The 17,135-nt window shown below is 39.7% G+C and overlaps 1 protein-coding gene across 2 annotated transcripts in view; it reads right to left on the bottom strand.

The window, feature by feature from the left end:
- Positions 1–10,455: 10,455 nt before the first annotated feature.
- Positions 10,456–17,135, bottom strand: part of DMC1 (DNA meiotic recombinase 1) — a 34,498-nt gene continuing 27,818 nt past the window's right edge. For both annotated transcript variants that reach the window (XM_040233310.1, XM_040233311.1), the window contains one exon: positions 10,456–10,525. In XM_040233310.1, coding sequence (XP_040089244.1) covers positions 10,456–10,525 — 70 coding nt within the window. The remainder of the gene's footprint in view (positions 10,526–17,135) is intronic.

The following is a 17,135-nucleotide window of genomic DNA, read 5'->3' as shown; positions in this document are numbered from 1 at the left end:
AATTATTGCCGAGCAGAAATTTAGGCACAGAGTTGTTGATTATTAACTAATAGAATGTGTGTGTTAGTGACTTCTGTATTAAAGAGGCATAGAAGAATGGAATCCCAGGTGTTTTGCAGTTTTGCTAGTCTGTAAGTGTCTTGTTTCCTGTGACCTAAAGACGGAGCTTTAGCTCCACAGTCTGACATTCAGGGCTTCCAAATTCTGCCTCCAACCTCATCACCTCCCTGCTTTAACAAACCTTTATTCTCTACTACCCACCCCACCCCCCGCATTTCCCCCCAACCTTTGTGATTATTTTTTTGTTAATCCCTCTAGAGGCATGCAAATAGGAAAACTCAAGGTTCACTTCTGCTCCTTCCCCCACCTTCGAATCTTAGCTATGTGATCTCCTGTCCTGTGGCACTTAGACACCACCTGAAAATGATATACATATATATATTTTTTCTGTTCTCTTTATAGATAATGGGGGCAGCTGTTCAGTTCCTCTGCTCAACACACAGCACACACGCTGGCTGAAAAAGAGTGTACAGACTGTACAGTCAGCTCACTAGGGTTGAAACAGAATTAAAGAGAATGACTCAGAGAATAACAGTATTAATACATCTTGAAAGCTCTAAATGAGAAAGGGGGATAATTAGCAAGGTGTGACAAATACTACATTCACACACAAATGTTTGGCACTTATCTTTAGGAAAGCACAGGGTGCTTCATCCACAGTGCCCTTTGCCTCAGCACATGGACCTTTCTAATTAGCGTGGGAGAAAAAAATATTATTTGATGCAAAAAATTGTTATAGTTCCCTAGCAGCCTTCTAAGTTAGGGAATCCTAATGGCTGAAGCCTCTTTGGTTTGTTGAATATAAATGAATTTAAAGATGGTGTTGCCTTTTGCCTTCTGAGATGGCCTACACTCTGTCTGTGGGCCATGTTTCTCCCAAGGCCATTCTTGCCTTTTGACACGGATCTGCTCTATCTATGGAATGTCTGTCTCTCTAAGTAAATACACAGATACACTTCTTACCTCTCACTTTGTATCTCACTGATTCTTTATGAGATGAGACATATACCTACTGAGCTTCAGTCCTGAAAACAGATGGTTCTTATTTTAATTTCTTAAAGATGGGTTTTGATGAATTTCAGACTCCAGGTGGATGATGTTCTTTCTTCTAATCTCTTGGTTCTGGAATCTGATCCTGGTTTGAAACTGAGCAGGACCCTGTAGGGCTCCCAGGAACTAAGGCCCCCACCTAGGTGGAGGATGGCAACTTCAAGCTTAGCTCAAAATTCCTGGAACATCATCCTGCTACCTCCTCACCAGTCAGAAGAAAGTCACCCACCCTGCAGTCCTCACCCCAAATTTTGCCTAAAAACTTCTCCCCCAAAACCATAGGGGAATTTGGAGTTTTTCAACATGAGCCACTTATTCTCCTTGCTTGGGCCTGAAATAAAGCTTTCTATGCTCCAAAAATAAAAAGCAAGATAAAAGACAATGTTAAATGATGGGAATGGGAGAGTAAAATCTGAGAAGCCAGAGAAAGTAAAAAAGTTTTATATGGGCAAAGTGGGGGAAGAAAATAAGATAATGACTTCACCTTCAATAATTGTTTAGTCACTCAGTTGTGTCCGACTCTTTGCCACCCCATGGACTGCAATACACCAGGCTTCCCTGTCCTTCGCTATCTCTCAGAGTTTGCTCAAACTCATATCCATTGAGCCAGCAATGCCATCCAACCATCTCATCCTGTGTCTTCCCCTTCTCCTCCTGCCTTTAATCATTCCCAGCATCAGGGTCTTTTCTAATGAGTCAGCTCTTCACATCAGGTTGCCAGCGTATTGGAGCTTCAGCCTCAGTCCTTCCAATGAATATTCAGGATTGATTTTCTGCGGGATTGACAGATTTGATCTCCTTGCTGTACAAGGGATTCTCAAGTCTTCTCCAGCACCAGTTTGAAAACATCAATTCTTTGGTGCTCAGCCTTCTTTATGGTCCAACTCCCACATCCATACATGACTACTGGAAAAACCAGAGCTTTGACTATACAGAGCTTTGACTATACAGACCTTTGTCAGCAAAGTGATGTCTCTGCTTTTACTGTCTAGATATGTCATAGCTTTCCTTCCAAGGAGGAAGTGTCTTAATTTCATGGCTGACAACAACATCAACACTGATTTTGGAATCCAAGAAAATAAAGCCTTTCACTGTTTCCATTGTTTCCCCATCTATTTGCCATGAAGTGATGGAACCGGATGCCATGATCTTAGTTTTTCTGAGTTTTAGCCAGCTTCACTCTCCTGTTTCACCCTCCTCAGGAGGCTCTTTAGTTCTTCACTTTCTGCCATTAAAGTGGTATCATCTGCATATCTGAGGTTGTTGGTATTTCTCCTGGCAATCTTGATGCCAGCTTGTGATTCATCCAGCCTAGCATTTCACATGAAATGGGCTTAGGAGGGCTCAAGAATTAAAGATCAGACCTGCCAGTTAGACTATGCCTGCTGGTGCCTGGGAGGCCCTGGGAGTCTCTCGAACTATATAGAAGGGTCTTGTCTTTGCTGGGAAATACAGACAAGTCTTTCTTTTTCCTTGAAGAAAACCAAGGTGATTTGAGATTCTTGGTTTGCTTCTGACAAGCATAAAGAGGAAAGTCAGTCCTCAAAGGCTGGAGGGAAGGAGTGTATGCTGAGTTGTTTCAGTCATGGCTGACTTTTTGTGACCCTGACTGTAGCCTGTCAGGGTCTTCTGTCCATGGGATTCTCCAGGCAAGAATACTGGAGTAGGTTGCCATGCCCTCCTCCAGGGGATCTTCCCCACTGAGATTGAACCTGCATCTCTTATATCTCCTTCATTGGCAGGCGGGTTCTTTACCACTAGGACCACCTGGGAAACCTAGAGGGAGGGAGTAAGTAAATGCTAAAATACAGACCAAACTCAGTAGCTGAGCAAGAGTTAGAGAGGTGGGTTCATGTTTTTTAATAGATTACTCTGTGTTGCTCAGATAGATACAGCAGTGTTGAAAAGATATGGAGCTGAGTGGAGAGTCAGAGAGGAAAGTTGGCAACATCCTTCTAAGAAATAGAATGGAAAGGAAGAGAATTGACCCCAAAGTATATAATTATGTTACAGTCAATTGTATTCTAGAAATAGACTTAATAATGTTAAGAAAAACAAATTGGCATCAACAATTAGAACATAAGGACAAAGACTGAAAACATCAATAGGTCAGTTAAACACCAACTGGTGTCTCTAAGATATTAATGAGAAGGAAAACTCTGGTATTTACATAATTTTGATCACAAAGGCAAAATATAATTTGCACACACTTAGAGGAAAACCAACTAGCATTAGGGTTATCTTTGATAAAAGACTGTACCAAACAAGGACATCAATCCCAAATAAACGCACAGCCCTACCTGATCCGGAGGTGGTTCCTATTGGTACTGGGTGGAAATCAGTTGGAATCGAAAGAAGGGGCTTTTGCTTTTGTATGCATATGTAATTCTAGACATGTTTGAGAATTTATGGAAGTGCTGCAGCTCTGTTGTTTCCCCTTAAAATGACTCCTGCTCAGAGTAATGAAGGGGACTTTCCTGGTATCTCAGTGGTAAAGAAACCGCCTGCCAATGCAGGAGACTCGAATTCGATCCCTGGGTCAGGAAGATCCCCTGGAGAAGGAAATGGCAATCCACTCCAGTACTCTTGCCTGGAGAATCGCATGAACAGAGGAGACTGGTGGGCTACAGTCCATGGGGTCACAAAGAGTCAGACATCACCGAGTGAGCACACACACACGCACTTCATAATACACTGAAAATATACATTGAATGAATGAAGATCAATGTAATGGGCTACCAGAACCCATTAATAATTCAAATTTTATGTCCAAGCAGCCTTATTCTGAATCTGTGTCCATCAAGCATATTTAGCTTCAAATGAACTTGCTCACTGAGGCAATGGGCTGGCTGTTCAGGTCAATCTTCACATCTGGTCTGCTTGACATTATATTCTACTCTTCAGTGTCACTGGCGTCCTGGTATACTCTCCCTGGCAGCTTGTGTGTTTAGTCAGGCTGAAGTTAATTTCTCTAGAAATTAACCAGTACTAGGGCACTAAATGGGCTTCCCTGGTAGCTCAGCTGGTAAAGAATCTGCCTGCAATGCAGGAGACCCCATTTCGATTCCTGGGTTGAGAAGATTCCCTGGAGAAGGGATAGGCTACCCACTCCATTATTCTTGGACTTCCCTGGTGGCTCAGATGGTAAAGAAACTGCCTGCAGTGCTGGAGACCTTGGTTTGATCCCTGGGTTGGGAAGATCCCTGGAGGAGGGCATGGCAACCCACTCCAGTATTCTTGCCTGGAGAATCCCCATGAACAGAGGAGCCTGGCAGGCTGCTGTCCATGGGGTTGCAAAGAGTTGGACACTACTGAAGCGACTCAGCATGCATGCACCCAGGGCACCAAACATACTGAAGATGAATGCTGAAGGCCTGACCCTGAGGCATGGAACATTCACCCCCACATGAAATCTCCTGGGAAAAAAATCCAACTAGCTTTTCCAAGTTGAAACCCCTTTCTCTGGGCCTGCCTTCAGACTTCCATAGTCTTTAAAATGTTATTTAAATATTGAAGTCATGAGTTTCTATTTAACTTTCCAAGAGTTTGTCTCACATCCCTGACCATATTGTAAGTTCTTGAAGACAAACGCCCCACCCCAAAGGGCTCAAAACAGTACCCTGTAGAAGACTGTTGTACTGATGACCTCCAAGAAAGCACATTTCTTGGTATTCAAGCCCTGGTGTAATCCCCTCCCACAATGACTCTGGACCTCTTGTGTGATTTGCTTTGGCCAATGAGACAGTAACAAGCATAAGGCAAGTAGAGGCTTGCTAAGCATTTGCCCTTTTGGAACCCAGTTGCCATGTAAAGCAGCTCAGGCTAGACTACTGAATGATGACAGACGTCTCACTTTTTCAACCATCCCCACAAAGATACCAGGTATACAGGGAAAGCCATCTTAGACCCTCCAGCCAAACCACAAGCTGAATGCAGCTGTATGGGTGAGCTATTTCCTTGCTCCTGAAAGAATACCTTGTCTTTATCTAGATGTTTTCAAGTTAAGATGTGAAGGCAGAACTTCCATAGTCATCTTCTGACCAAAGTGGGGCTTTTAGAGACCTATAACCATATGAGGGGAAGTGAAAAGAAAGAGTATGAACCCTTGATGATATTACAGATTTGCTGAATTAACTAACATAGCAGTTGGTTGACTTCTGCACTTTTTATTATATGAGATAGCATATTTCCTCATTGTTTAGGCTACTTTAAGTTGGGTTTTCTGTTACTTGCAGCTGAGGGCATTCTAACTGATATACTCCTCAACCAGCTTTACTCGTACAAGTATAAAACTCCTGAAGTGCTCTGCCTTGTATATAGTAATAGACATTTGAGAAATTTGTCATTGCTGAGAAAGTAAAAGATGATTTTGTGGTAGAAACTGGTAGTTGCTTACCAATAGCCATTTTCTTTCCTCCTTAATTATAGAACTACGATTTTCAGCTGGGGATACTGCTGCTTACAACAAAAGACAGTATTTCCCACGTCCTTGTATATTGATAGAGCCATATGACTGAGTTCAGGCCAATGAGATGTAAGCAAAAGGTTTTTTTGGGAGAGGGCTTCATAGGAGCTGACTCAGCTGGAAAGGACCCTTTTTGGCCCTTTTACCTTTCATTTTTATTTCCCCAACTTGATCTCTCTGATCATAGTTCCAGTATCATCTTAGGCTATGAGCTGATGCTGAAAATGGAAGCCAAGAGCAGGATGGAAGCAGAAAGCCTGGAGTCCTGATTACAAAGTAGGGCCACTCTAATAGTTCTGGACTTGCCTGGCTTCAGATTTCTGTCTACAAGAGAAAAATAAACCTTGATTTTGTTTAAGATACTATTATTTGGGGTTCAGTCAAGTAAAATTCTGACTAATAGTCTTTTCAACAACTTCCCTTTTAAAATATTGAAGACTGGTATAGAAGAGTATATGAATAATGAGGAATCATCCACCTGAGTATTAAGTAAGCCCTTCCTGGCTTTCTTTTTTTCCAGTCCCCTGAAGCAGCATTTGGCTGTCACCTTGGTTGGAGTTCTAGACTGCAAGTGATAGAATCTAACTCTGACTAGTGAAGCAAAGATAAATTTATCAGGACATTAGGAGTCATTGAATTGTCAGGAGGCTGGAGAACTACCATAGGAAAGGACAGGAGTCTAAATAACTGTGCAGTTTAGGAGTCAGAAGCCTGCAGTCTAGTAGCAGGAACAGCTTGTTCAGGTCAATGCCACTGCTGCCAGCCTTCCTGCCCTTTCTGTCACTACATGTATTAGTGACCTCTAATCCATGCTCTCATCCTTGTGACCATTGCTCAGTATCCAATATCTCAGGATAGACTACATGAATTGGGAAGAGGTGACTAAAAGAAAACCAGAGTGTTATTATGATGGATAAAGGAAAATTGTGCAACCAAACAGTGATAAACATTCACCATATCCTACAAACCTGAGTCAGGTGAAGGAGACAACTGGCTGAAAATTGGTGTCTAAGGTTCTGATCTCTCTCCTCTCCATGAAAGATATCCCTTTTCTGAGTCTGGTATACTGTATTCCCTATTTTTGGCTTGACCACCCTATTCTGATCTCCTAGCTTTCTGTCCTTGTTTTCCTTTGTTCTTTATTTCAAACTCTTCATCTTCTAAATATATACTAGGTTTCCCCAGATTTTGCCTTCCATGTTTCTGACTAGCAGGTATTGAGTTCAGGTTGTATCTAGTGCATCCTGGTGTTTGACCATTAACTGTGTCTGATTCCTACCATACTTCTTTGTGTCCACCTTAAAATTCATATGTTGAAGTCCTAACCCCAATTCATCAGCGTGTGACCTTATTTAGAAATAGGGTCACTGCAGATGTAATTAGTTAAGCTGAGGTCTTACTGGAGTACGGTGGGCCTCTAATCCATTATGACTGGTATACTTATAAAAAGAGGAAATTTGGACAAAAAGACAGGCACACAGGGAAAAAACCATGTGACGATGAAGACAGAAATCAGTGTGATTCTTCTACAAGCCAAAGAATACTGAAAATTACCAGAAGCTAGGGGAGAGGCATGGAACAGATTCTCCTCGCAGCCCTGAGAAGGAACGAATCTTGACCTTGGCCTTCTAGCCTCTAGAACTGTGAGACAATAATTTCTGTTGTTTAGACTTATGGTTGCTGGGGGGAAGGGACAGTTAGGGAGTTTGGGATGGTCATGCACACATTGCTGTATTTCAAATAGATAACTAACAAGGCCCTATTGTATAGCGCATGGAACTCTGCTCAATGTTATGTGGCAGCCTGGATGGCAGAGAGGTTTGGAGGAGAATGGATACATGTGTATGTATGGCTGAGTCCCTTCGCTCTTCACCTGAAACCATCACAGCATTGTTAATCAGCTATACTGCAATACAAAATAAAAAGTTCAAAAACAATAATTTCTGTTGTTTAAGCCATCTAAGATTGTGGTGCTTTATTATGGCAGCCTTAGCAAACTAATAGAAACCTACCCTCCCAGGTAAAGTCCTTAGTCTTTATTTGACACTTCTTCATTTGTATTCATGATACAAACATAATCTCCTCTCATAGGTTAAAGAAATTTGTCAAGTCACCTGTGACTCTGCCTTCTCTTCCTCTCTTTATATTCAGTCTCACGCTAAATCTTAACTACCTTTTTGAACTGTCTATCCATTTCATTGCTACCACCCCAGGCCCATTCTTTATCACCTAACAACTGATTTATCATAACTGTTTCCTAAATTAGCTCCCTGATGCCAGTATTATTTCCCTTATCTGTTTTCCACATCTCTATCAAATTAATCTTCCAACTCTCCATGCCAACAGCCTCCAATCAGAGCATACCTGAAGCCTTTCCTTCTTTCCTCTATAAAGCCTTCCCATTCTTCTGCCTGCCTTTGCTTCTCTACCAAAAGTAAATTAAGGTCACAGACTCTGGCTGTAGCAACTCTGAATAAATAGCCTCTGTTCTCATTTGGTGGTTTTTGCTTGTTTCCACAGAATGAATAATCTGTGGAGGAAAAAGGCATGCCTTTTCTAGTGGGATGTAAGTCTAGAGCTACAAGCAGCATTTTGGTTACTTACTATGTGGGGAGAGCCTGAGAAAGAACAATAGCAGCATGCAAATGAGCAGAGCAGGAGACAGAGGCAGAGAGAAATGTCCTGATGATTCTGTCAGACATCTTGGCTCCAACCATGGATGGCTAAGGTCATCACCTCTACTTCTGGACTTTTCAGTCTCTTGAGCCAATAAATTCATGTCTTACATTTGCTAGTTTGAGTTTCTGTGGCTTGCAATCAAAATAGTCCTGACCAACAGCATCTCTTTTTTGCCCCTTGGAATAAGAAGCCAAAGTGATTTCTATAGTCAGATGGAGGAGGAAGACTGGAAAGACTTAATACTTTGGTCAATGGTGACAAATAGAACCTGGCCTAGAAAAGTTCAGTGGGCACTGCACAATCTGCTATGCTTTCCCAAAGTTGGGCCCCAAGGTTATAGGGTTTTTCTTTTTAGTGCACATTCACATGCTTAGCTACTGTTCTCTAAAGCACGACATATAAGAGTGGCTCGATCCAGAGAGGTTTCCAGCCTTAGCCATGTGCCACATTGAAACCAGCCTTTCCCACAGAACGGTAGTCCTTGTGTTTCCACCTCTATACCAATGGGTAAATTCTTCTTTTCTGGGCGTACTCAGCTTAACCTAGAACATTTTCCTGAATTTCAAATCTTAAGAGCTTTATTTCCTGTCCTACTAAGAAAGCTCTGGGCTCCTAAACAGATTAGTCCATTCCCTCTCCAAGAATTGGCATACCAAGGAATCTCTTGGAAATGCTCAGTTTTTATCAAGTAGTAAAACCTTCCCCTCCTCAGGAAAAAAGTGTGTATTTATATTTGCACACTAAAAAAAGGCCAAAAAGTGACTTTGCAAAAATATAAAATGACTTTAACTTCTGCTTATTCAGGGGAGCAGCTTCTGAGATTTAAAAATAATAGTAAAATTTAAAAGTTCTTATTTCCCATTACTTCACACTATAAACAATTTCTGCTTGCCAAGTTGGTCTCTGTTCCTAAATCCTAGCTTTTATACATCTGCATATGCTATCCCACAGCTTAACTGTTCCTCCCCCGCTTCTGGAATCACAGAATCCAAAGTATTTTTTAATCATTTGCTCTTTCATTCTTTCATAAACATTAGGAGTTTCTTTCAACTAGTATATACATTCTTTGGAGGGCAGGAACCATACTTCTTTTGTAGATTGTTTAGACTTAACATTCACTTGGTGAGTGAATGATTTAATGGATAATCAAATACCTTTTGTAAGAAATGGTACTTTTAGCACTTGAATTCTCATACAAGTGGATGCAATGTAAGAAATTAAACCTTTTTGAGACCTATAAAGACTGTCAGTTTAAATATTATTACTGTTTTAATTTATAAATATTTTTATTATACATACATTTTGAAAACCAGATTTTATTTTTAACACTTAGAAAAAACAATATTTTTACACATTTATAAAATGAGTACACAAAAATTTTACATTTCAATTAACCTTAGTATTTTAAAAAAGATTTTGAATTCTCTACCCAAAACTTAAAATATAAAAGTCACACTATATTGACCACCTAAAATTGTAAAGATCCTAATTACCTTTGCTTTTATCTTCCCAATCAGAAGTACATTAAAAAAAAATTTTCAATTTGTTTAAAAGTCAAATGATTTTAAAATTTAGCTTAATTTAGGGACTTCCCTGGTGGTCCAGTGGTTAAGACTCTGTGTTTCCAATGCAGCGGGGCACAGGTTCAATCCTGCGTCAGGGAACTAAGATTCCACAAGCCATGTGGCCATAAATAAATTTAAAAAATATATTAAAAAAAATTAGCTTAATTTAATGTTTCATTTCTGTTGCTGAAAATGTGAATGTACAGTTTGATATCATAAATAAAAAAGCTTTTTTGTGTGTGTCCTGTAAACATTCCTCCCTCCTTTGTAAGTTTATTCACTTTTGTGTTCATGGGGAAGTTGCAGGAGAAGGGGACATTTCTGAGCTCTTAGACTTTCCATCTGCTTAGTGGCTCACTTTGTAGAGCTAAAGTGAGGTAATCCCTCCCTAACTAATTCTCATAATGTTTATTCATTCATACACATATTTATATTCCTGAATTGACATATAATGTATAGTTATTATAAATCAGAGACTTTTAAAATAAATATGAGTTAAATCTCTTTTGCTGACTTTCCATTAGTAACACATGAAAAAAAACCAAACTCTTACTTCAAGATCTGAAATTTAAGACTGCTTTTCCATTTCTTCAGCTCCTAATAAGCACTAAGAAGCAATCTGCATCAATTTGCCACCTACTCCTTGGCATCCCCAATTCCTCCAGCAGTTATTGCGAAGGTGGCTTCATTTTCAGGCATCTCAGGGCTAACAGAATACAAGGGAACAGAAGTTTATAAAAAGCTCTATTGCTATAAATACTGTATTCATGTCACAGGCATCATATTCCTATTAGTCTGAGTCTCCTGAGACATGTGAGTTGGTACAGCTAAATGTGGATTGCAGAATTTATCTACAAGTATTATCAACTGTCACAAACATTTATAGAATAACTTCTATATAATAACTTCTAAGGTTCTGGATGTCAAGAAAAATTACCCTAAACTTGGAAGTAGGCAACAGGGATAATTGGGTGTTCTTACAGTGCACTATCAGGCATTGTGCAGAAGACCTTTAGGGGCTTACTGATTCTAAATGGTATGTACCTCATACAGCTCAATAACAAAAAAACAACCCAACTGGAAAATGGGCAGGAGACCTAAACAAACATTTCTCCAAAGAAGACATATAGATGGCCAATAGGCACATGAAAAGGTGCTCATCATCACTAACTGTCAAAGAAATGCAAGTCAAAACTGCATTGAGGTACCACCTCACAGTGGTCGAAATGTCCATCATTAAAAAGTCTACAAATAACAAATGCTGGAGGGGATTTGGAGAAAAGGGTACCCTCCTACATTGTCGGTGGGAATATAAATTGGTACAGCCACTATGGAAAACAGTATGGAGGTTCCTTTGTTTTTTGGAGGTTCATTGAAAAACCAAAAACAGAGTTGCCATATGATCCTGTAATCCCAGTCCCGGGCATATATCCAGACAACACGATAATTCAAAAAGAGACATGCACTTCTATGTTCACAGCAGCATTATTTACAATAGTCTAGACATGGAAACAACCCAATGTCTATTGACAAATAAATGTATATATGTGTGTGTATATATATGTTTATGTCATATATATATATATATATACACATAATGGAATATTACTCACATAAAAAAATAAAATAATGCCATTTGCAGCAACATGGGTGGATTTACAGATTATCATACTAAGCAAAGTAAATCAAAAAGAGAAAGACAAATACCATGATATCACTTATATGTGGAAACTAAAATAAGACACAAATGAACAAACATATGAAACAAAATAGACCCACAGATAGAACAGACTTGTGGCTGCCAAGGCAGGGTGGGGAAGGGAATGATTGAGAGTTTGGTATTAATAGACGCAAACTATTTTATCTAAAATGGATAAACAACAAAGTTCTTCCTCATAGCACAGGGAACTATATTCAATATCCTGTGATGGAAATGAATATGAAAAAGAATACATATATATGTATATCAGAATCACTTTTACAGCAGAAATTAATGTAACACTGGAAATCACTTATACTTCAATACAATTTTTAAAAAATAATAAAATAAATAGTGTGCATCTTTCCATGACTAATGTAGGGAAAAACTGTGAAAGACTTTGAAATGAACTAAAAGATTACTGAGTACCTTCAGTGGAAAAATAGGTTGCCTAACACATCTTTCCAGGTTATACAAATCTATGAGGATTCCATGGTTTTCGTTGTCTTTGAGCCATTTTACAGCTCCATGAGCTGCAGAAAACTATGAGTAATACAAATTATTCTTGTCCATAGAAATGTAAATTATGTGAAGAGGAATGCAATTGATTATTGTCCTATGGATACTGACCCATTTTTATCAATTTAGAATTCATTTCAGCATTATTTATATGACTGCATCTGTGTGTTAATTTGATTTTCCCTTTGATCTGGTTATAAAATCTTACTGGTTCCTGCATGACTTACTAAATATGATCTTTGACATTTTATATTTGTACGAGTCATGATTACAATCTCTTTATTTTTTTACCCCCCACTACAAGCTCTTTTAAATTTTACATTTTAATTTATTTTACAACTCTATAGGAGTAGGATTTATTTGTAGAAAACCGATAGCAGTGCAAATTATTCTTATGATGCCAGTCTATAACAATGGAAATGAATTTCACTGTGTAGAGAAACAATAGGTTTCTCTCCAGTAGAAACGACAACTTCAAATGTTATAACTTATTGCCTGGTAGGATATTAACCAGTTTTGAATCTATTAGCAAATTTATTTCTTCATTGAATTGACCAACTACATAAATCTCTGTTCCTCAAATTATCCTTTAAATCAGTGGTTTCTTCATTAATTGAGATGAAGAAAATCTCTAACACATGTCTAAAGTAATGTTTTTAATTTTTTTTTAATTTTTTAAAAAATCAGACTTTAGCAAGTACTAGACCCCACAGAATTTATAAAATTGAGACAGCCTTTACTCTCAAGATGGAGAAGGAAATGGTAATCCACTTAGTATTCCTGCCTGGAGAATCCCAAGGACAGAGGAGCCTGGCAGGCTACAGTCCATGCGGTCGCAAAGAGTTGGACATGACTGAAGTGACTTAGAATGGATGTGTGCATTACTCTCAAGAAGCCTAAAAGGTGAACTACGATATAACAAATATGCAAAGTAAGCTAAGTTCCTTAAAGTCAGTATACATTATAGAACTCTAAGGAAAAAAGAAGTTATGCAGGCTAGGTTACTCAGGAAAGGTTTCATAGATTATAAAGGACTTCATAGAGGCCTGTGAGGCAGAAATGGGGGTATTCCATTTCTAGCATGAATTAAGAATAGTGCCATTCATGTAGTGCTCTGTAAAGCATTGTGGAGATGGGTTTTTATTCTGACTCAAGATGAGGAGCTATTGGAGGGTTTTAAACAGAGGATAGATATGACGTGACTTGGTGTTATAAAGGATCATTCTGGCGTCTATGCTTAACATAGACTCTAAAGGGGCAATGGTAATCTAACTACCTGGGACGTTGGTTTTCTCATGTGTTGTTATTGTTGTTTAGTCCCTGTGTCCAACTCTTTTGGGAACCCATGGACTGTAGCTAGCCAGGCTTCTCTGTCCATGGGATTTCACAGACAAGAATATTGAGAGTGGGTTGCCATTTCCTTCTCCAGGGGACCTTCCCAACCCAAGGATCAAACCTGTGTCTCCTGCATTGGCAGGTGGGTTCTTTACCACTGAGCTACCAGGGAAGCCCTTCCTCATGTGTAAATGGAGATAATAATCTCCATTTGGCACAAGGCCTAGCACATAGAACCCGCTCAATAAGTGTTAGCTAGCATTGCTATCATTTTTAGCTTCATGATCTTCTCTATTAAAATGTTTTTTCTAAAGTCAAGGAGAATTCTTTGTGAGAAATCTTTAGGAATCATAAAGAAGGAAGTACAAGCCGCACAGAAAACTATTCTGACATTTTAAGTTCTGATCTGGTTTTGCTATTTTTATTCAAATTTATGGATATCTGACATAATTAACTTCTATGATAATTTTAATTATCCTTTGTTGAATCTGCAGAACCCTAGTGTTCTCTTAGGACCGTAAAAACTTCAGGGGTTATTTGTTCCTAAAAGTTTAGAAGACTTGATTAAATATACAAATGATTGAACACGTAGAGGGAGTTCATTCATTTGTTAATTCAACAAATAGTTATTGAGCTCTTACTAGATGCCAAGTACCATGCAAAGTGCTTGGGACATTAATAAACCAGACTCAATCATTGAAGTGAGAGAGATGTACATGTAATTGGCTGATTACAATTCAGGGTGAAAGATAGTTGGGAAAGTTCTAAGCACAGCAATCTGTCCAAGATATAAACCAAGAAATTTTAGTAAAAAGATGAAACAATCTGACTCTCTACTTAATTCAACAAAGTTCATTTGTAACAAATTTCTAGAGATTGCTGAAGCTCCACAAAACATAGCACTTGCTTATGTCTCATACTCTATGAGGACCAGTGATGAAACGTGAAATGGTCTGAATAAACACCAGATAGAGGGACTTCCTTGGTGGTGCAGTGGATAAAAATCCACCTGCCAATACAGGGGACAAGAGTTCAATCCCTGGTCTGGGGATATTCATGCCACAGAGCAACTAAGCCTGTGCACCACAACCTCTGAGCCCATGCTCTAGGGCCCATGGGCCGCAGCTCCTGAAGCCCGAGCGCCCTAGAGGCTGTGCTCCACTACAAGAGAAGCCACCATAATGAGAAGCCAGAGCACCATAACAAAGAGTAACCCCTGCTTGCTGCAACTAGAGAAAGCCCGTGTGCAGCCATAAAGACACAGTACAGCCAAAAAAAAAAAAAAAAAGCAAAAAACAAACAAACCCAGATAGATAGGGGAACTGATTGCTTAATATTTCATATTTTTAATTACAATACATAATAAGTACTATGATTCATAGCTAAGACCAGATTAAGAGCTCATGTGATTTCTTTTGGCTGATTTTTTCCTCCCTAGGGTTAAGAGTTATTACAAATCTTTACCTTGTTGCCCAAGACTGGCTAATCAGTCAGTCACAAATATTGTGTCTCTGTTATGTCTGAGGCACTAAGAATACAGTGGTAAGCAAGAGAATAGTGTCCCTGTCCTCAGGGTATTTACTGTCTAGTAGGGATGAAATACATAAATCATTACCAATGGAAGGTAAGCTTCATGATGGCAGAGTCTTGTCTCTTTGTTTGGTTCACTGCTCTGTCCCCAGAATGAAGAACAGCTGAAGTGTAATACGTTTCTCTGTAAAAACCCACTAAGCTTGTAACTGTTTTCTTGTACTGTTTGATTTTATTGATTTTTTTACCATGTACATCAATTACCTTGTCAAACTTTATTCATATATTTGCATGTGTTTATATATTATATATATGAAAGTAAAAGTTACTCAGTAGTGTCCAACTCTTTGGGACCCCATGGACTATACAGTCCATGGAATTCTCCAGGCCAGAATACTGAAGTGGGTAGCCTTTCCCTTCTCCAAGGGATCTTCCCAACCCAGGGATCGAACCCAGGTCTCCCACCCAGGTGGATTCTTTACCAGCTGAGCCACCAGGGAAGCCCAAGAATACTGGAGTACATAGCCTCTCCCTTCTCCAGGGGATCTACCCGACCCAGGAATCGAACCAGGGTCTCCTGCATTACAGGTGGATTCTTTTCCAATTGAGTTATCAGGGAAGCCCATGATATATATATATATATATATATATATATATAATACATGCATGTACTACAAACAAAGCTAGTGGAGGTGATGGAATTCCAGTAGAGCTATTTCAAATCCTGAAAGATGACGGTGTGAAAGTGCTGCACTCAATATGCCAGTACATTTGGAAAACTCAGCAGTGGCCACAGGACTGGAAAAGGTCAGTTTCCATTCCAATCCCAAAGAAAGGCAATGCCAAAGAATGCTCCAACTACCACACAATCGCACTCATCTCACACGCTAGTAAAGTAATGCTCAAAATTCTCCAAGCCAAGCTTCAGCAATACGTGAACCGTGAACTTCCTGATGTTCAAGCTGGTTTTAGAAAAGGCAGAGGAACCAGAGATCAAATTGCCAACATCCGCTGGATCATGGAAAAAGCAAGAGAGTTCCAGAAAAACATCTATTTCTGCTTTATTGACTATGCCAAAGCCTTTGACTGTGTGGATCACAATAAACTGTGGAAAATTCTGAAAGAGATGGGAATACCAGACCACTTGGCCTGCCTCTTGAGAAATCTATATGCAGGTCAGGAAGCAACAGTTAGAACTGGACATGGAACAACAGACTGGTTTCAAATAGGAAAAGGAGTACGTCAAGGCTGTATATTGTCACCCTGCTTATTTAACTTCTATGCAGAGTACATCATGAGAAACGCTGGACTGGAAGAAACACAAGCTGGAATCAAGATTGCCGGGAGAAATATAAATAACCTAAGATGGGCAGATGACACCACCCTTATGGCAGAAAGTGAGGAGGAACTAAAAAGCCTCTTGATGAAAGTAAAAGAGGAGAGTGAAAAAGTTGCCTTAAAGCTCAACATTCAGAAAATGAACATCATGGCATCCAGTCCCATCACTCCATGAGAAACAGATGGAGAAACAGTGGAAACAGTGTCAGATTTTATTTTTGGGGGCTCCAAAATCACTGTAGATGGTGACTGCAGCCATGAAATTAAAAGACGCTTACTCCTTGGAAGAAAAGTTATGGCCAACCTAGATAGCATATTCAAAAGCAGAGACATTACTTTGCCAACTAAGGTCCGTCTAGTCAAGGCTATGGTTTTTCCTGTGGTCATGTATGGATGTGACAGTTGGACTGTGAAGAAAGCTGAGCACCGAAGAATTGATGCTTCTGAACTGTGGTGTTGGAGAAGACTCTTGAGAGTCCCTTGGACTGCAAGGAGATCCAACCAATCCATTCTGAAGGAGATCAGCCCTGGGATTTCTTTGGAAGGAATGATGCTAAAGCTGAAACTCCAGTACTTTGGCCACCTCATGGGAAGAGCTGACTCATTGGAAAAGACTTTGATGCTGGGAGGGATTGGGGGCAGGAGGAGAAGGGGATGACCGAGGATGAGATGGCTGGATGGCATCACTGACTCGATGAATGTGAGTCTGAGTGAACTCCAGGAGTTGTTGATGGACAGGGAGGCTTGGCGTGCTGCGATTCATGGGGTCGCAAAGAGTCGGACATGACTGAGCGACTGAACTGAACTGAACTGACATATGTACATACATGTGAAGAGCTGACTCATTGGAAAAGACCCTGATACTAGGAAAGACTGAAGACAAAAGGACAAGGCA

Source organism: Oryx dammah, unplaced genomic scaffold (genome assembly GCF_014754425.2).
Source record: "Oryx dammah isolate SB20612 unplaced genomic scaffold, SCBI_Odam_1.1 HiC_scaffold_29, whole genome shotgun sequence".
Classification (NCBI taxonomy): Eukaryota; Metazoa; Chordata; class Mammalia; order Artiodactyla; family Bovidae; genus Oryx; species Oryx dammah.
This window is presented reverse-complemented; position numbering and strand designations above follow the sequence as displayed.